Source organism: Malurus melanocephalus, unplaced genomic scaffold (genome assembly GCF_030028575.1).
Source record: "Malurus melanocephalus ecotype Western Australia unplaced genomic scaffold, MMel_1.1 scaffold_243, whole genome shotgun sequence".
In the NCBI taxonomy this organism is placed as follows: Eukaryota; Metazoa; Chordata; class Aves; order Passeriformes; family Maluridae; genus Malurus; species Malurus melanocephalus.
The window spans coordinates 108,458-128,674 of NW_026623475.1; the positions used below are offsets into that span (position 1 = coordinate 108,458).

Below are 20,217 nucleotides of genomic sequence, written 5' to 3' on the forward strand. Positions count from 1 at the left end.
TATCCCCATTCCCATTTCATCCACTCTGATCCAATCCCATCCTGGCTCTCATCCCCATCCCCGTCCCTGTCCTATCCCCATCATCTCTGCCCCATCCCTGTGCCCATCCTTACCCCCATTCCTCTCCCCTTCCCCATGCCCCCATCCCATCTCACCCCAACTGTCATCCCCGTCCTAGCCCTTTGTCCGTCCCCATCCCATCCCATGTCATCCCCAGCTCCCCCTAAACTCCCAGTCCCACCCCACTCCCATCCCCACACCCCATGGCACAGCCCCACACTCCCCATTCCACCCTGAATTCCTGAGCTATCCCACAGCCCCACCCACCACCGCTGGGACCGAGGGGACCCCCGCCCTAGGGCACCCCCCGAGAGGCACTGCTGGGTGTCACAGCCCCAGCCATCAGGGAGCCCCGCACCCCCACTCGAGGCTGTACTTCCCGAGAGTATTTTTAGATCCAAACATTCGTGCCGGATTTTGGGTCCAAAATTAGAGGGAAAAGAGCTGGAACAAACCATGCTGGGATGATGCAGCTTTTTATTGCGAAGGGGGGCAGGGATTAAAAGGAACCCGTGGAACACAGAACAGGATGTCCTCAGGGTGCCCTCACCCTGCTCYCTGCACCCTAACATCCCTCCCCCAGCTGGGTGCCCCCCTTGATCAGACAGGGAATTTTGTCCTTGGACCGTCCTCATTTTCCCAGTTTTAATCCGGGAGTTAATCCCTGCCCAGCACCCACTGCCCAGAACCCCTCCCCAACACCCGACCCCTCCCACACCCCAACATCCCCGGCCCAGCGCTGGGCTTTGGGTGTMCTTGGGGCGCCCTGGGTGTCTCCAGCATCCCAGGGAGCAGCAGGATTGGTCCTGGGTGCGTGTGATGCATGGGAGAACACATGTGTCAGCACACACACACACACATGTGCACAGCCCGGGTACATGTGTGTGCCCCTCCACACACGTGTGCACACACAGATGTATCCGCCAGACTCGTGTGACCCCCCCAGGCAGCCACACATGACACAAGCATGTAACCAGGTGTGCAAACATACACACACACAGGTGTGAACGTGCTTAACATGCATGTCTGGCAAGGGCCCTGCAGATGTGCCAGGGACTGGGGCACTGGGGTGCCAGGGGCAGGGGTACCAGGGTGCCAGGGGTACTGGGGTGCCAGAGGCTGTGGTACTGGGGTGCCAAGGACAGGGGTACTGGGGTGCCAGGCGGTGGGTACTGGGGTGCCAGAGGTACTGGGTTGCCAAGGACAGGTTGCCAGGAGTACTGGGGTGCCAGGGGTACTGGGGTGCCAGGGGTACTGGGGTACTGGGACACTGGTACCACAGGGTATTGGGGTACTGAGGTGTTTTGGTGCTGCGGTTTCAAGATATTGGGTATGGGGGTGCCAGGATACTGAAGTATTTGGCTGCTGAGATATTGGAGTTCTGGGGTACAGGGGTGCTGGGGGATGAGTATCCCAGTGTATTGGGGTACTGGGGTGCAGGGGGATGGGGGGGATGGTTAGCCTGGGGTATCGGGGTGCTGGGGTGCCAGAATGTTCAAGTACTGGGTACTCAGAGTACTGGGCTACTGGGGTGCCAGGACACTGGGGTGACACTGTTCTGAGGCACTGGGGTGACACTGTCCTGAGGCACTGGGGTGTTGGGCTACTGGGGCGCCAGGGTGCTGGGATAGTGGGGTGCTTGGGGACTGGCACACTGGGATAGTAGGATATTGGGGTGTCAGTAGTGGGGTGCTTGGGGACTGGGGCAGTGGCGTTGGGGTGTCAGTAGCCTTAGGTTGCCAGGATGCTGATATTTTGGAGTGCCAGGGCACTGGGGTGTTGGGGTGATAGGAAAATGGGGTACTGGGGTGCCACTGCCCTAGGGTGCCACTGCCCTGGGGCACTGGGATGTTGGGTCATTGGGGTGCCAGGGTGCTGAGGTACTGGGGTGCCAGTGTGCTGAAATACTGGGGTGCCAGGGTGCTGTGGTGTTCAGGTACTGTCAGGATGCTGGGGTACCAGGGTAGGGGGTGCACTGGGAAGCCAGGATGTTGTACTGGGGTCTCAAGGTGCTGGGATAGGGGGTGCTTGGGGACTGGGGTGCTGGGGTGCCCGCAGTGTCAGGATGTGGGTACCACAGCGGGGTGTCCACCGTGAAGGGGTGTCCTCAGGCATTTGCTGCCCACACGAGCTCCCAGGAAAAGGGGGATTCCGTGTGTTCCCCACTCTGAGGACCAGGATCCCTCCCTGTCCTTCTCCTGGCACAGGGGCCGCCCCCGGGCAGGATGGATCCCCGCGGATCCGCCCTATTCCCCTCACCGGGATCCCCCTCTTGCCGGCATTCCCGGTGTCCGGGGTCCCACCGGGAGCCGCCCGCGGGCCCCGGAATGCCGCCGCCGGTTCATGCGAGGTCCCGCGYTTCTAATCTGGTTTGGGTGGATTTATTTTTGGGAGCCCGTAGCCTGGCAATGGCCACGTGGCGCGCAGGGACACACGTCACCCACGGACCACTTGTCACCCCCTAGCCCGGGAATGGGATCTGGTGGCCGCGCATCCCACCCGGGCACCCTCGGGGATGCAGGGGGAAAGCTGGCAGGAAAGCCCGAGCAGGATTTGGGAGGGGTGGAAAACATGGGCACCCCTTTCGGGAAGGGAACGGCTGTAACCTGAGGAAACTGAGGCACGGGGCGTGGCCGGGTGGGGGCATCACACTGACCCCATCCCCTTTGCTCCATTTCTGAACTGGGAGCAAGGCAAGGGGCGCCGGGGTGCGGGTGGACAGACCCGGGGGGGCTCTGAGACCCCTCTGAGCGCCGGCCCCGGCACCCTCGGCACCCCCATCCCCACTCTGTGCCCCCCCGCGCGAATCTGTGCCCCATCCCCCCCTTCCCACCCCTCCCCACCTGAGACCCCCTCCGCGTTACGCCCGCCGAACTCCCCCCTTCCCTTCCCCGAGGGGCTTCGCTCCCCCAGCGCCGGCCCCGGCCCCTCCCCATCGCTTTTGGGAGCCAAATGGGGAAACTGAGGCACGAAGCAATACGCGGGGCAGCACCCCGAGGTGTCCCCACCTCCGTCCTCCACTGGGGCGGGGGAGCAAAGCCAGGCTTCAGGCGGGGGTCCCGCAGCTCCGGGGGGGCGCGGGGGCCGTTCCCGGGGTACCGTGGCGAGGCGGGCGGCGCTAGGACCCAGCAGCCGGGCGGTGCGGAGCAGCCCTCGCCGCAGTGGCTCCGGCCCCGAGCATCCCCCGCCACCCCGGGGACACCCCCCAGCCGCGACCCCTCCCCCGGCCGGAGCGGGGACCCACGCCCACAGGCCGGCTCCATGCAGACCCCCGGGGTAGGTGCCGCGGCCGAGCAGCCCCGCCGGGGCCACGGCCTGGGAAGGTGGGGGGATGCTGGGGAGGTGGGCGAGACCCCCAGCCGGCGGGTGGGAGCGGGGTCCCCAAGCGGTGACATCGCTCCGGGGCGCTGGCCGAGGGGAGCGGGCAGTGAGAGGGGGAGGGGGGAGCCGCGGCTGCACCCCCGTTCCATCAGCATCCCCCCCTCGGGGTGCAGCGGGTGCAGGGGTGGGGACCCCCGCCCCGGTGGGGAACAGCCGGGGGGTCCGGGGTAGCCCCCACATCCTCCTCATGGTCCCCCACGGCCCCATGGAGGGGGGTGAGCTCGGCGTGGGGGGGGTCACACAAGGCCCTCGAAGCACAAGGGGTGAACCCAGGACTTGGGGGTGCTGGGCCCTCCCCCGCCGCATTCTCGGGACCCCCCACCCATCCCTGTCCCCCCGTGTGCTCCCCACGCTCTGGGCAAAGGGCTCCACTGGGGTGGTTTGGGTTGAAACATTGGAATTTGGGGGTTTTACCCCAGAATTGCTCATTTTTGGGGGGAACGAGGCATTTGGTTGGGGAAGGGGTTTTATGTGGGGGGTTGTAGAGATGGATAGGGGGGTGACAGGGACTGTGTGTGGGGTGTCACAACTGGGCTGGACCCCCACGGGATCTCAGGTGTCCCTCAGCCCTCTTTGTCCCCTCTGGCAGCTCTGCCTCCCCCCCAGGTGCCKGGGGGCTGTGCATGGGGGTCACAACTGAGCTGAGGGTCACTCGAGGCTCTCAGGGGTCCCGTCGGGATCTCCCCCCTGTTCTGACAGCTCCACCTGCCCCCAGGTACCTGTGGGATGCAGGTGGGGGTCCAGCTCAGCTCTCAGGGGTCTCCCCGGGGTTGTGCTCCCCCATGACAGCTCCACCTTCCCCCCAGCACAGCTGTGCCCCCTGCCATGGCTGTCACAGGTCACCTGTGAGACCCCCCGGCCTCTCAGGGTCCCCCCAGGGTCTCCCAACTATTCTGACAGCTCCACCTCCCCCWGSTACCTGGGAGYTGCAATTGGGGMTCCGGCTCAGCTCTCAGGGTTCTYCCCAGRGTATCYTCCCCTTTTCTGTCAGCTYCACCTCCCCTGGATGTGAGGGGGGCTGTAGTTGGGGGTCCAGTTCATCTCTCAGGAGTCCYCTCAGTGACAGGGAGGTGTCAGGTCACCCGTGACAGGCCCTGCTCCCCCCAGTGACAGCTCCAYCTCCCCCAGGTACCCCCTCGCCGAGCAGCGGGGAGATGAGTGGGGCTGGGGGGCACCTTTGGGTACTCTGAGTGCCACCCCCAGAGCAGCCCCCAGCCGCCCTCGGAGCACCAAGGATGTGACCCCTGGCGATGCCCGGCTGTGCCGTAGTCGCCGCCAGGCCGGCGGCACAGCATGGAGCCCTTCCTGCCCTCCCCGTGGGGCTGGAACGGCTCTAGAGGGGGGTCCCGGCCCCCCAACAGCAGCGCCGAGGCCAAGCCCAAGGACGCGGCCTCCAAGTCGGTGGGGCTGTTCTTCATGGTGCTGCTGGACCTGACGGCCATCGTGGGCAACGCCGCCGTCATGACGGTCATCGCCAAGACGCCGGCGCTCCGCAAGTTCGTCTTCGTGTTCCACCTGTGCCTGGTGGATTTCCTGGCCGCCCTGACGCTGATGCCGYTGGAGATGCTGTCGGGCTCGGCCGTGTTTGAGAGCCCGGGGCTGGGCGAGGCCGTGTGCCGCGTCTACCTGTTCCTCAGCGTGTGCCTCACCTCCATGTGCATCCTCTCCATCTCCACCGTCAACGTGGAGCGCTACTACTACGTGGTGCACCCGCTGCGCTACGAGGTGCGGATGACCGCGGGGCTGGTGGCCGGAGTGCTGGCCGGCGTGTGGCTCAAGGCCGTGGCCACCTCGCTGGTGCCCGTGCTGGGCTGGCTGTCCCCCGACCGCCCGCCGGCGCCCGGCGCTCACGGCTGCTCCTTGCAGTGGAGCCGYGGGCCGTCCTGCAAGGTCTTCGTGGTCTTCTTCGCCGCCTTCTACTTCGTGCTGCCCCTCCTCATCATCGTGGTGGTYTACTGCGGCATGTTCAAGGTGGCGCGGGTGGCGGCCATGCACCACGGCCCGCCGCCCACCTGGCTGGAGACGCCGCGCCAGCGCTCAGCCTCGCTCAGCAGCCGCTCCACCATGGTCACCAGCTCGGGGGCTCCTCGGACCACCCCGCAGAGGATGTTCGGCGGGGGCAAGGCGGTCGCCGTGCTGCTGGCCGTGGGCGGCCAGTTCCTCTTCTGCTGGTTGCCCTACTTCTCCTTCCAGCTGTAYACGGCGCTGAGCACTCGGCCCTTGGCCGGGCCGGCGGCCGAGACCGTGGTCACCTGGCTGGGCTTCTGCTGCTTCACCTCCAACCCCTTCTTCTACGGCTGCCTCAACCGCCAGATCCGCGGGGAGCTCGGCCGGCTCCTCACCTGCTTCTTCAAGCAGCCCCCCGAGGAGGACCTGCGGCTGCCCAGCCGCGAGGGCTCCATCGAGGAGAACTTTCTGCAGTTCCTCCAGAGCACCGGCCGCCCRCCAGAGCCCCCCAGCCCTGAGCGGGACCTGCCCCCCGTGGATTTTCGCATCCCGGGGCAGATCGAGGAGGAGGCRGCGGCGGAGGGGACGGAGTGGGGTGGGGGCAGCGGGGTGTTTGTACCCGTGGCGGGCTCTGCCAAAGCGGGGCTGTAGCGTTTGGGGGAGGATGGGGTAAATGTGGCTGTCAGGGGACAAGTGGTCATTGGTGACTTGTTGTGGGGGATTTGTCACCGCCGTGGAGGGTTGGAGATCCCACAGGATTTACTGGGCTGGGGGTATCACACTGCCAAGGGGCTCACGGCTGCCCGTGAGGGGGGTTGGGGGTACCAAAATTCTCGCTGGAGTGTGGGGGGTCCTCGCTGCAGCCACAGGGGATTGGGGGTCCCACAATGCCCACCGGGGTGATGGGGTGGGGGCTGCAGCCACAGAGAGCTGGGGGTCCCATGGCACTGCCTGGAGTGGGAGGGATTCTCACCGCTGTGGGGTCCCATAGCACTCATTGCGGTGTGGGGGGGTCTCTGTCACCACAGCAGGGAATTGGGGGTCCCATGGCTCTTGCTGATGTGTATGGAGTCCTTGTTGCTGGGGGGATTGCTGGGCCCACGATGCTCATTGGGGTGTGCGAGGGTCCTCGTTGCTGCCATCACAGGTGGCTGGGGGAGGTCCCACGACCCTCGCTGGGTTGATGCGGTGGGGGGCACTGGGGGGTCCCGTGGTATCACCGGGGTTGGGGGCAGCAGTTGGGGGGCACAAGCCCAGTGATGGGCCAGGGATAAGAGTGGGTGGCTTATGTTTGGGGTCTCCCCAGGAGCAGTGTCTCCATGCCCACCACCCCTGTGTGACCCCTCTACAGTCGAGGAGGGGTGGTGGGAGGGGCGGGTCGCCTGCGGAGGGGGGTCCCCTCCATGCCCCCATTGCCCTGAGACCCCTCCTCAGCCCCAGAGACCAGCTCCCATTCCCCCGATCGCGCCCCGCATCCTCTGCAGGGTGCAGATCCCGGACCCCCATCATGAGGGCGGGCGGGGGAGGGCAGGGGGGGCTCTGGGGGCGCCACGGACTCCACCGACCCCGGCGAGGACTACAACTCCCATCATGCCCTGCAACCCGAGACGGAAGTAGGGAATTTCCCATCATGTCTCGCTCTAACGAGGCAGAAGATAGTGATGATTTCTCCCATCATGCCTCACTCTATTGAGGCGGAAGTAAAGCGCTTCTTTTCCGTTCATACTCCTCTCTAACGTGGCGGAAGATGATGTTTTCTCCCATCATGCCCCGCTCTACCGAGGCGGAAGTACCACCCGCCTTGCCCGTTCAGCCAGGAGGACTTCATTTCCCGGCGTGCCTTGCGGCGCGAGACCGGAAATCCGGCGCCGCCTCAGGAGCCGCCCGGGCCGAGGCAGCTCCGGCCCCGATYCCGATCCCGATCCCGGCCCCAATCCCGRTCCCRATCCCGGYCCCGATCCCAATCCCGGTCCCTGWCCCCCCGTCCCCGGCCGCCCGGCCGCCCCCGCCGCCGCCATGGGGTGCACGCTGAGTGCCGAGGATAAGGCGGCGGTGGAGAGGAGTAAAATGATCGACCGCAACCTGCGGGAAGACGGCGAGAAGGCGGCCAAGGAGGTKAAACTGCTGCTGCTCGGTGAGGAGAGACCGAAGAGGAGAGGGGAATGGGGGTTTCCGGTCTCAGGAGGGATTTTGGAGGGGAAAAGGGCCCTCAGGAAGGAGTTTGGGAATGGGAAAGTGGGGGTCTCTGGAGGGGCTGAGGAGAATCGTGAGGGATCCCTGGTAGGGCTGAGGAGGGGTCCGAGGGATCCCTGGGGAGCCTGAGAAGAATCGTGAGGGATCCCTGGGAGGGCTGAGGAGGGGTCCGAGGGATCCCTGGTTCCTTTTCGAGGCGGAGGGCATGGTTTATCCCATCCTTTTGCTGGGATGTGAAAGTGTTCTGAGCTGTCCTGGGATGCGGCTCTTGGGCTTTTCCCGGTGGAATGTCTCCTCCGTGTCCCGATGGATGTTCCCCGTGTTCCCCCCTGGCCGATGGGGGGAGGGGATCCCTCCCCGGTGGGATTGGGCTAAGTCTGGGAGATTGGCCCGTCTCATCCCGCGGGTCCGGGCAGGGAAGGGAGGGWATGCTGGGGCTGGAATTAAAGTCCCGGTCAGGGAGTATGGGAAAAACGGCTCCGAGTGTCCGTGCATCATTTGGGACCAGCGGAATGGGAGATCCTGCGGGGATTCAGTGCATGGGAACGGGAGGTGTGAATTCTCTGCCTTTTGGCTTTTTCTCGGGATTTAGGAAGAGCTGGATGGAGGATTTCCCTTTAGGAAGGGCAGCAGATTCCCTTTAGCGGAGTTTTGCTGTATTTARTCTGTGTTTTGGAGTTCTTGGGAATGAAGATGGGAGCTCAGAGGAGACAGAAACTGCCCTCTCTGAAGGCTGGGGGAGCAGATTGRGATGAGAAACTGGGAAGAAATTGGATACTGGGGAGAAATCCCTCCTTATGAGGCTGGTGAGGCCCTGGCACAGGTTGCCCAGAGAAGCTGTGTCTGTCCTATTCCTCAGAGCATCCAAGGCCGGGTTGGACAGGACTTGGAGCAACCTGGGATAGTGAAAAGTGTCTCTCCCTGTGGCAGGAGCTGGAGTGAGAAGAGTTTTAAGGTCCCTTCTCACCCAAAACATCCTGGCTTTCTGTGATTCTGCAGCCAGGCTGGGAGAGCTGGGGAGGAGAAGGCTCCAGGGAGACCTTAGAGCCCCTTCCAGTGCCTAAAGRGGCTCCAGAAGAGCTGGAGAAGGACTTGGGACAAGGGCCTAGAATTGCAGGAYGAGGGGAAATGGCTTCCCACTGCCAGAGGACAGGGTTAGATGGGATATGGGGAAGGAGTTCTTCCCTGGGAAGGTGGGGAGGCCCTGGCACAGGGTGCCCAGAGAAGCTGTGGCTGCCCCTGGATCCCTGGAAGTGTCCAAGGCCAGGTTGGACAGGGCTTAAAGCAGCCTGGGACAGTGGAAGGTGTCCCTGTCCATGGCAGGGGTCGGAATGGGATGAGCTTCCAACCCAAACCAGTCTGGGATTCCGGAATTCTGTTCAAATCCTCGCATTTTATGAGCWCCACTCAGGGCTGATGAACCATCTGCTCAGGCTGGTCTCTCTTTTCAAGGTCTTGGTGCATATTTTTGGTTATCCTGATTTTTCTGTCTCRGAGGAGACAGATGGAGTCTGTGAAGATCTGAACAGCAGCGCTGAGTGGGTCCTGTTAGAGCAGGATGTGTTAAGGAACCATCCTGCTCCAGGAATCCTTTTTCTTTCCCATTTCACCCATTTTCTTCACTCCCTGCTGGAGCTGCTCCAAGCGTTGTACTTGGTGTGTCCRTGGGAAAGCTCTTGGCTGTGTGTCAGGAGAATCCTTTGTTCTCCAGGTGTTTGTTTTGGTGTTATTAAGCAACACTTGCACATTCTCTGGCTGGAATATTTCTTTCCTCATATTTTTGTTTTTAACAAGGCACCGAGGGCTTCAAGGCTGAGATTGGTTTTATCAGTAACATGGTATGGGGGGAGTTTCCCAAAAATCATACCATAGTCAATTGGAATATGTTAAAAACTAGGTGAGGCTTTAAAACTCAGAGCAGCAGCTGATTTTGGGTTGTTGCTGGGTTTGGATTGCAGGGAAATTCCTACATTTCCTAGTGTGTCTTCAGATGAGGAGCTTTTTAGGAGTAACTGGAATGTTGCTCTGGACATACCTCTGGATCTACCTGATCCCAGGTCAGGTTTGCACCTGGCTGTCACTTGCAAATCTCTCTCAGGTGTTTCCTGGTTTTAAAACTGAGTGTGGTGATTCCTGGGAATACCAGAGAGTGCTGGAATCTCCTYACACATATCCTTCTTGATGTGCAGGTAAAGCAGAACAGGGCATTCCCAGAAGAAATTACCTGCAGGGGGGATATCCTTTCAATGAGGCACCAGAGGCCGATGGAAAAGTCCATGAGGATTTTTCTATTGTTTGAGGAAGGGTTTTTTATCCCATATAAAATTGTTTAGATCTGCAAGACCTTGGGTTGTTGCGTGAGTGGTTCCTGCCTCTCTCAGAGTTGGTGAAAAAAAAATGGATTTTTCCTGAAGTTTGGAATCCACACATCCTTCCCAGCTCTGCTAAAAGAGCTGCCCCAGTTTGAGATCTGCAGAGTTGTGATGAGTAAGGAAAAGCTGTGCCTGCAGAGARGAAGCTGGATCCTTCCCAGCTGGGGTGTGAGGAGGCTGGGGAGGCACGGATGGACCCAGAATATGGAGGGTTGGGAGAGGAGAAGGAGAAAAAGGCAAATTTAGTGAAATTTGGGAGAGGAGAAGAAGTGAAATACAGCCCAAATCAGGGGATTTGGGAGAGGAATCAAATACACGTGAAAATCAGGAGATATGTGGGAGAGGAGAGGAAGAGGAAGTAAAATACACCTGAAAATAAGAGGTTAGGGAGAGAAGAGAGGGAAGAAGATAAAGGCACTGAAAATTGGGAGATTTGGGGAAAAAAGAGGAAGTGAAATGCAGCCTGAATCAGAAGATCTGGGAGAGGAGAGCAAGAGTAAGGCAAATACAACCAAAAGCGGGAGATATAATAGAAGAGTGGAAAGCAAATACAGCTAAATTTGGGGGATTCAGGAGAAGAGCAGGAAAGTAAGTAAAACTTATCTGAAATGAGGAGATTTGGGAAGAGAAGAGGAAGGCAAATACAGCCTGAATTGGAAGATCTTAGGAGAGGAAAAGAAAGGAAGTCAAATATCCCAAAAATCAGGAGATATTTGAGAGGAYAGGAAGTCAGAAATCCCCAAATCAGAGTTTTGGTGTGTTTTCATTTCTCTCCTCCATAACCYTTATCTTCTCTTGAGCAGGGGAGGAAGGAGAGAGAATCCCAGGTGTGTTCACTTCTCCCAGGAGCTTTGGATTGATTTTTTCAGCACCTTCCACCTGGGAGAGGGTTTGGATGTTGGAGGAAGTAACCCCACCACCTGGATAACCACAAAATTGCTGAGATGTCAATCCTGAAGCTGTTCCCAGCAGCTTCTCCACAGGGATTTAAAGTCCCTCTCTTGTGTTTCCCTTTCACAACTCYGAAATTTGTTGAGCAATTGGGGATATTTTATCAAACAAATGAAACCCGAGCATTGAATAATGACTGCCCCTGGTTGTTACAGCCCTGTGGGATGTAATTATTGTTCTGGGTTGGAATGACACTGGCAGCTCTGCTGGCAACCGGCATGGTTGGAGTGATGGGGACCAGGGGTTCTCTCTCTGGAACAGCAGCCAAAGCTCCTGGGAGGCTGGAAATGGCTCGGGAGGCTGGCAACATGCTGGGAATGGCCCAGGAGCCCTCACTCCCATTTCTCTGCTCCCATTTGCCCCCAGGAAAAGGCTCCTCAGCAGGCACATACACAGTTCTGCTGACGTGGAAACCTTGGCAGAATTTTCCAGTTGGGATGAGCAGCCAAATGGAGGAGGGTGCTGGAGCCCTTCCTGCTTGGGTGAGGAGCTAACCCAGATCCTTTGCTCCACTTGCAGCACTTTTTCAAAGGTCTGGCATGTTCTGTGCCGTGTCTCAGGGGTTTGTGTGACCCCAAGTGGTAAAGCTGGATTCCAGAGTTGTCCCATTCCTTGTGTGAACAGCATTTTTATGGCTCTGGCTCTGTGCATGCACCAACACTGAACTGTTTTTGCCCAAAACACCCTGTTATCCAGCCTGGACAGCKTCCCTGGCTTTGGATACTGTGTGTAATTATGTTGAAGTGGTGCTGCTAATTAATGCAAAAATAATTAAATGCATAGGTTTGTTTTAAAATAACCTTAATTTGCATAATTCACCCTCCTGCACTGCTCCAGGAGCCCTTGGCTTTTTCCTGACACTGATTTTTCCAACCTTTTTTTCTTTCCTGAATTCTCCGAAGCTTCCTCAGCACTGTTTTGGTTGTGTTTTGGTTTAGGGTAGGAAAGTGTTTTCTGGGGATGCAAATCTGGTCTGCAGTTAATTATACCATTAATTAAAGTGTTTTTTCTTGGAGCCMAGCAGCTGTGCTGTGGATCCGTGTTCCAGAGGGGGTTAGACCTGGCTGCTCCTCAGCTCTGGAGCTGCTGAATGCCCTGGGAATGCTGATACAAAGCTCTGTGATGGGGTGTTGATCTTCAGATGTTGTCCCAGCAGTGGCTGCTGCTCCACATGTCCTTCCTTGTAGGATGTGATGTAGGAATCCTGCTGAAAAAGCTGCAGGGAGCTGTTTTCTCTGATCCTGTAGGTACCTGGGTCTCCTGGAGATTCCTGGTGACTCGTGGCCATGGGAAGATTCTCCTCACACAGTTCACAAGGACCTGGCTCAGGCCAGATTATACCAGGGAAGGTTTAGGGTGGATATCAGGGAAAATATCTTCATGGCAAAGGTTGTCCAGCCCTGGCACAGGCTGCTCAGGGCATGGTGGAGTTTCCATCCCGGGAARTGTTAAAAAAATGTGTGGATATAGCCCTTGGGACATGGATYAGGGTGCACATACAGTTGGACTGGGATACAGTTGGATTCGATGAATGCAGAGGGCTTGGCCAACCTTAACAATCCCATGATTCCATGATCATAATTAATTTGATAGCAAATCAGMTCTCTTGGGAAATAAAGCTTTTCTGTGGGGTTTGAGTTCCATGGAGGTCTTTTTGCAGCTGCACTGGAGRCTGCAATTTCCCTGTCCTCAGGTGTTGGAGCTGCAGATTCCACCCATGTGTTCCCACCTTTCCATTGGGTCTCTGTGAACCTTCCCCTTGACTTTCAGTTCTGYCCTTTTCCCATCAAAACCAGATGCAGGACAGGCAAAGTGCTCCTTATCTCCAGAACCAGCCTTCTCCAGAGTGCCTGAACCCCTCAAGTTTTTCAGGAATCARCCGTGATTTATTGAATCTCCTGGAAAAGAGGTTTCGTTCCAAGAGGGTCAAACACCCTCTTTTCTGCACAATACCATTTTCCAGCTGTGGGATGGGAATTCTTCTGTCCCCTGTGTCATGTGTACATCACGTGCTCCTGTCAGGACACGTGGGTGAGTGTCCATGCCCAGCACTGGGATTTGGGGATGGACCATTTCCAGCAGACAGCTCGGTTGAGGAGCTGCGATTCCATCTATCCTCCATGAGCCCTCTGGATATGGTTCAAGTTTCATTAAATTCTGAGGCAGGGCATTCAAATAACTTTTCTCGGAAGAGCAGAGGGAGTTGTGAAGAGGAATTTTTTAATTARATCATGAATCTAATCTTCTGGAAGTTTGGAGTGAGCAGAGCTGTGTCCGCACCTCCTGGGATGCATCGGGCACTTGTTCTCTGCAGAAATGGGATGGAAAAATGGTCTTTTAATGACTTAAATGGGGTTTGGAGCTGAAATGAGGGACAGATGCCGATTATTTTTTCAGCACGCTCTTTGTGGTGATCCCTGTGCTGTCTCCTTTGTTCCTGGGGATCCGATGCCCGGCTCTTGTTTCATGTTTTCCCAGTTGGTGTTTGGTCACTTCGGTGCCTCCTTTAACCTTCTCCAGTTACCAGGGTRGTACTGCCTGGGTCAGCTTTAGAAACAAACACTGGGAATGCTGAAGYACAAGGTTGGCCTCCTGGAGCTCGGTGGTTTGGGGTCTCCATCCCCCACCAGCTCCCAGTGTTTGGGGAATGAGCTTTTCCCTCAGCAGGAGCTGCATGGCAGSGAGAGCCTGGCTGCATGTTTGGAACAGCTCAGGATTGTTGTCTCTGCAGGAAATTCAGTGGATGTTTGGCTTTTAAAAACAAGCCCAGCTCAAGATGACAATTTAATAATCAGGAAAACGAAATATCTTTTCCGAGTCCATCTCTTCTCACTGTTCCCTCTTTCCAAGTTAGCCACTGCTTTGCCATCTAACTCCCATTTTACAGGCCTTGCTTGGCTGTTTCTTTCCTGTCACCACCAGACTTGGATCCAAAGACACCAGACTTGGCCTTTTTATCCCATATCTCCAAGCATGTCCATTTATCATTAAATCCTGGARTGGTTTGRGTTGGAGYACATCTCATTCCRTGGACAGGGACACCWYCCACTATCCCAGGCTGCTCCAAGCCCTGTCCAACCTGGCACTGGGCACTTCAAGGGATGGGGCAGCTKCTYTGGGCACCCTGTGCCAGGGCCTCGCCACCCTCACAGGGCAGAATTCCTTCCCAAYGTCCCATCTAACCCTGCCCYCTGGCARTGRGAAGCCATTCYCCCTTGTCCTGACACTCCARCCCTTGCTCAAAGTCCCTCTCCAGCTCTCCTGGACCCMTTTAGGCWCTGRAAGGGGCTCTAAGYTGTCCATCCCTRTAWRTGYTCCAGGCCAGGTTGGATGGGGCTTGGAGCAACCTGRTCTASTGGAAGGTGTCCCTGCCCATGGCAGGGGCTGGAATGGCAAGAGCTTTACAGCCCCTCCCAACCCATTCCRTGATCCTGTAATCCCCTAAGTGTGTGGATGAGGAGCTGTTGGGATCAGGGGGTGCCCAGGAGGCTGGAGATGGTGGTTTGATGTTCAGCCAAGAGCCACACAAGGCCTCTCCATGGGGGTCTCCAGCCATGCTGCTCAACAACAGCCACAATTCCTTCAAAACACTCCTGGGGGAGATCAAAGAGCTGGAAAAACAAATGCAAATCTGAGCTCTGGGCTGAATCTGCACTCATAAAATCCCAGGATGATTTGAACTGGGAAGGATTTTAAGGCTTATCCAGTTCCACCCCCTGCCGTATGCACAGATACCTCCTACCAGACCAGGTTGCTCCAAGCCCCATCCAGYCTGACCTGAARCACTTTCACGAGTGCAGCAGATTTGTGGCTATTTGCTGCTGATTTGTGGCTACTCCTTGAGGAATTTCTCAGAGCTGTCAGTSGTCACTCAGGTCTGGGTGTAGGAGACAGGTGCAGGTTCCTCCAACCTGATCTTTCKCAGGAATGGTGCAGAATTCCTGGCAATATTTCAACCTGCTGAATGGTCATGGGATGTTKCTAAGCTTTAGAATAATTGTTACATGGTCAAAGCCTTTAATTAAAACAGGGTTGAGGCTCCAATAGTTTCCAGGAAAAAAGGAAAACCCCTCTATTGTGGAGCCAGTCTGGGGGAGCTGGGATGTTCAGCCTGGAGAAGAAAAGGTTCCTGGGAGACCTTAGAGCCCCTTCCAGTGCCTAATGGGGGCTCAAGAGCGCTGGAGAGGGGCGTGGGATAAGGGATGGAGGGACAGGACAAGGGGGAATGGCTTCCCACTGCCAGAGGGCAGGGTTAGATGGGATATTGGGAAGGAATCCTTCCCTGTGAGGGTGGGGTGGCCCTGGCACAGGGTGCCCAGAGAAGCTGTGGCTACCCCATCCCTGGAAACATCCAAGGCCAGGCTGGACAGACCTGGAGCACCCTGGGATAGTGAAAGGTGTCCCTGCACATTGCAGGGGGTGGAATGGGATGGGATTTAAGGTCCTTTTCAACCCAAACCATTCCAGAATTCTTTCTGTGATTCTAAATCTTTGCTTGGGGCTGCTGCTCTTCCTGTGCATYTTCCAGGTACCTTTCGGTGGGAGAAGCCATGTCAGCTTCAGTCCATGTGCTCCAGCAGACCCAGCAGTGCTTAGAATTTCACTGAAGTGATCCCAGGGCTAGTGTTGCTCCTGTTTTCAATATGCCATTCCTTACCAAAGCTTCCACTTTTATTTCCTTCAAAGGCAGTGCCAGCCTCAAGTGATTTATCGTGTACCATTGGCCCCTGTTCCCTCTGGAGTGAGGCTGTAGCGAGTCCATGTGCCGTGTTTTATTTGAATATATTGTTTTTCCGATCATTCTTGTGGAACTAGAGGTGTCAGCCTAATCTCTTCTGATTCCTGTTGACTTTTCCAACAGCAGCTGGATTTTTCAAGTCTGGTGGTACAACACTGCTGCTCTTTTCTCCAGTGTGTTTCCCTTTCTCCTGATTCCCAGTGCAATTCTTTTGCTGMGTGTGATTCTGTGGTATCCAAGAGTTTTCTAGGTGTCGATTGAAATAAAAGAACTTTGACAAGGGAATATGGGATCTATGTTATCAGGGATGATAGCTGTGGAAGGTTGGGGTGTTAGGATATGCATCCCACAGTGAGACTGGAAGGAGAGAAGTGGTGAGGAGGATGAGGATTTGATAGTTCAGCTTTCCCCAAATGTGGCTGCACAGGTCCATGGGATGCTGGAGGCTGTTGGGGAGATATTCCACATGGAATACAATTCAGGAATKCAGTGCTGTGGAAAACTGAGGGTGCTGGTGTGTAAGGGGAGGTGTCCACATTCCTTGTGGGGTGGGATGTGGGGATGAGTGTTAACTAAAATCTGTTTATCAGGGAGATACCCATCAGAATTTGGGGTGTTTCGGGCAGCTCCTGCCCCACACTTCCAGTGGCTCTAAAACCACTGGATATTTTTGGATCTGACTCCTCCCAACKTGGTCATGCTGTTGTTTTGGCCCCTTTTAGCCTGTCTGAGGGGATCTGGTTCCATTTGGGATTTGGGAGCTGTAACCACAGCCAGGTGATCTGGCATTGCTTCCAACCTGCTCCACATATGGAGGGTCCTGTCACATTCCCAGCTCTGTTACTCACCCCTGGAGTTTCAAGTGAACACTTGGGGTTATTCCCAAGCTTTTTAACAGGGGATGTTGGATTTGCTGGGAAATACCCCTGGATTTGGGAAYTTACCAAGGGTTGCAGCACCTCAGGAATGGGCTGGTGGAGTTCTGCCAAATCCCTGCAGTTTCTCAGCTGGCTGTTGCTGGAGGTGGAAGCCACACATCCGTGTCAGGCCCTTCAGTTTTATCTTCYTCACTTGTGCTTTAATGGATTTTCCGGGTGCATCCCTGTTCCAGCCCTGGAAGGATTTGTTTCAGCAGTGACCTGGTTTCTCTTCAGAAACTTGCAGATGCTCCAGGGCTTTTCCCTTTAATTGTGTGTGTGGAACTCCTTTCCTGAAGTATAGTTTAATGCAGTTTTGATACAGCTTCAGGGAAAAAAGCACTGAAAATCGGATTTTTAGGACCTTCTGGAGCAGGAAGCTGGATGCTTGTGTCTGGAAGATGTAGGGAGTCTGGCCTACCTTGCTGGAGAATTTTAAAGCAGAAACCTAGGGTTGTGTGGAATTCCTTCCTTGGAATTCCCAATCCAAGCTGTGTTTTGTTTCTGTCTTCCCTGTAATCTCCAGTGCTTGGCCATGCCAAGTTGCTTGGCTTCCCATCTCCTGCTCCAGGAAATCCTCCAGCTTTCTTGGGGGAAGTGGTTGGATGATAATTTCCCCACTTTGTATCCTTGGCTTTCCCAGGGCCTGTGCTGCCATAGCTGGAAAGCTGCTCCAATTCCCTTCTACTCTGCAGGTAGAAGGGATCTGGCTGTAGGAACTTGCACAGGGATCACCACCCTTGGAGATARAATTGCAGCATTTATGTGCTGAGCTTTTTCCCTAAGCACTTGGGGTTTTACTGGGATGGTTTGGGGTGTTATTGGGATGTACTGGGTTAGGTGTGGGTGTTTTCAGGAGCTGTGATGTTGCCTGGTCCATCTGGTTTCCAGAGGGAATAGTTGAACACTTGTGGAAGGATACATTGAGGACAGGGACATTGTGGAATTCTTGTCCAGTGTATCCATCGAGTGGGACAATCTCTGTAACAGATGAGCTGCTCTTTGTGTCCAGGGTGGGATAAAGTGGTTCCCTGCTGCTATTTTAGGAAAAGAGAAGTCAAGGCTTCTGAAGCAGTTTTTCCATGGTGTTTTGACATTGATGCTGATGTCAGCCCTGGTTTCTCGTGGTAGAACGTGGTCCCTGTCTGGCTGTGCTAATGGCAGCAAAAGAGAAAGGTTTACTTTTCCTTTGACAGGCAGAAATGTCCCAGGAGCACCCTGGTTTCCATGGGTTTGAATCCAGTCTCACATCTCATGATCTTTGAGGTCTTCCTGTCTCCTCATCTCGTCCCTGCCTAAGATCCCAATGTTGGAGGCTTTGCCTGAGGAATCTGCAAGAATTCCAGTGTAACTCTACCCATTTTGATGTGAATTTCTAGTATGGAGCATCAGTTTGCTGTAGCTTAAACAGTTTTTCAGTAGCATTTAAATTCCCATTTTTTATTCCCCTGCGGAAGGATTGAGCCACACTGGGTGCTAACACCTCACATTGGGGGCCTCAGAGCTGGGAACAAAGGGCACAGGATAAAAGCTGTTTGCTGAGTTGGTCCAATATGGATTTCTTCATGCAAACCCTTCCAGTGGGTTGGAAAAAGGGGAAGAGCAGCTTTTCCTATGTGAACATCTGCAAGTGTTTAGAGAGACATCCAAGCACAGAAGTGAGACCTAGAGATGTTGAAATTGGATCTGGAAAGAAAGAGTAAAATGGGAATGATTGGCTAGAGTGGAGTGAGAGGACCTTCCAGTCATCCCATTCCACCTCCCCTGCCATTGGCAGGGACACCTCCCACTATCCCAGGGTGCTCCAAGCCCTGTCCAGCGTGGCTTTGAACACTTCCAGGGATGGGGCAGCCACAGCTTCTCTGGGCAACTTGTGCCAGGCACTCACCACCTTCACAGGGAAGAATTCCCTCCCGACATCCCATCTAACCCTGCCCCTTGCCAGTGGGAAGCCATTCAAGCTCATCCTGTCCCTCCAGGCCCTTGTCCAAAGTCTCTCTCCAGCTCTCTTAGAGCCCTTTTAGGCACCGGAAGGGGCTCTAAGGTCTTCCTGGAGCCTTCTCTAGGCTGGACACCACCAGCTCTCCCAGTCTGGCTCCAGAACAGAGGAGCTTCAGAATCATGGAATCCCAGGAAGGTTTGGGTGGKAAGGGACCTTAAATCTAATCTCATTGTACCCCCTGCCACAGGCAGAGACACCTTCCACTAAACCATGTTGCTTCCAGGGTTGGGGCAGCCAGAGCTTCTCTGGGAAATCTCTGCCAGGGTATCACCACCCTCACTGAATTTCTTCCCGATATCCCATCTAATCCTCCTTTCATGAGTGGGAAACTGTTCCTGTGTCACACTAGACATGGGCAGTGTTCATCCCTGTTTTCCCCGGCATTTCCCCCTTCTGGGCCATCCCAGCTTTCCATTCCAGAGCTGGAGCTGGAGGGCAGATGTTTTTCAGTGAGAGTTAATGAGGTACCTTGTCTGGRTGGCTCTTGCCTGAAAGAGAAAGAGAGAACCTGGAACAACAGGAAAAACTTCTTTAGGAATAACAACTCACTGCTTGGCCATGGCTGAGGAGCCACTTTGGGGTTGTGTGTTKGTGAGGAGACAGTTCGGAGGATGTGGGTTCCTACATTTTCCCTCTGCTCATCCTTTTGAAGTAAGGTGTGAGTAACCTGGAGTGGAGAATTCCTGCCCTATCAAGCAGTGTTTGTGGTCGAGGGGGKAAAGGAAGGAGTTAAAGGAATCTGGTTGGAATTAGTGTTGTATTGTCGGATCTGCTGGGGTTGGTAACTAGTAGAACAGTTTGGCTGTGGCAGGAGATTATTTTAGGATGATCTAAGGGGGAAATGACWGGGAAATGATGCTGAGAAGGCAAAACCAGAGAGGACATGTCAAAAGCCCCTTCTCAGTCTGGATTTGGGGCTGTTTGGGGACACTGGAGATTTGAAATCACAGCACTTGGATCCTGGGAATGTGGAGGGTGGCCATGAGAAATAAAAATAAGAACTTGTGTCCTCCCAGGGTGGAAGTGCTGAGTCCACAGAGTATTAATGTTGTCGCACCTGACCACAAACACTGAGCTGCTCTGGAAGAGCTGGGCATGTTCAGCCTGAAGAGGGGAAGGATCCAGTGAGACTTCAGATSTAAAGGGGCTTCAGGAGAGCTGGAGAGGAACTTTGGACAAGGGCCCGATTGACAGGACAAAGGGGAATATCTTCCTGCTGACAGAGGGCAGGGTTAGATGGCATGTAGGGAATTGTTCCCTGGGAGAGTGGGGAGGCCCTGGCAGAGGGTGCCCAGCTGTGGCTGCCCCATCTCTGGAAGCCCCATCTCAATTCGGGGTCAGGTTGGACAGGGCTTGGAGAAATCTGGGATAGTGGAAGGTGTTCTTGCTCGTGGCAGGGGGTGGAACAGGATGGGATTCAAGATCCCTCCCAACCTAGTCTGGAATTCTATGAGTGTTTGAGTCCATCTGGGCTCACCTGAGTCATCTCTCCAAATCATTCCTTGCCTACAGCCAGCCCAGCTGTGCAGCTCGRGGAGTCTTGAGGCTGAGCAGCCCCAAGGCAATGGCTGAGCCAGCTCATGGTGCTGAGCTCCTGCTGCCACATGAGGTGAAGTCCTGAAGTTCTGCTGACTTCAGGAACACTGTGCCTGCCTT

At 55.8% G+C, this 20,217-nt stretch overlaps 2 protein-coding genes across 3 annotated transcripts in view; both read left to right on the top strand.

Moving 5' to 3' along the window:
• Positions 1 to 4,734: 4,734 nt before the first annotated feature.
• Positions 4,735 to 6,039, top strand: GPR61 (G protein-coupled receptor 61). The gene has a single exon (XM_057375252.1). It carries the CDS (start codon positions 4,735 to 4,737, stop codon positions 6,037 to 6,039), a length of 1,305 nt encoding a protein of 434 aa, XP_057231235.1.
• Positions 6,040 to 7,334: 1,295 nt separating this feature from the next.
• Positions 7,335 to 20,217, top strand: part of GNAI3 (G protein subunit alpha i3) — a 28,652-nt gene continuing 15,769 nt past the window's right edge. For both annotated transcript variants that reach the window (XM_057375275.1, XM_057375276.1), the window contains exon 1: positions 7,335 to 7,522. In XM_057375275.1, coding sequence (XP_057231258.1) covers positions 7,405 to 7,522 — 118 coding nt within the window. In that variant the 5' untranslated portion in view covers positions 7,335 to 7,404. The remainder of the gene's footprint in view (positions 7,523 to 20,217) is intronic.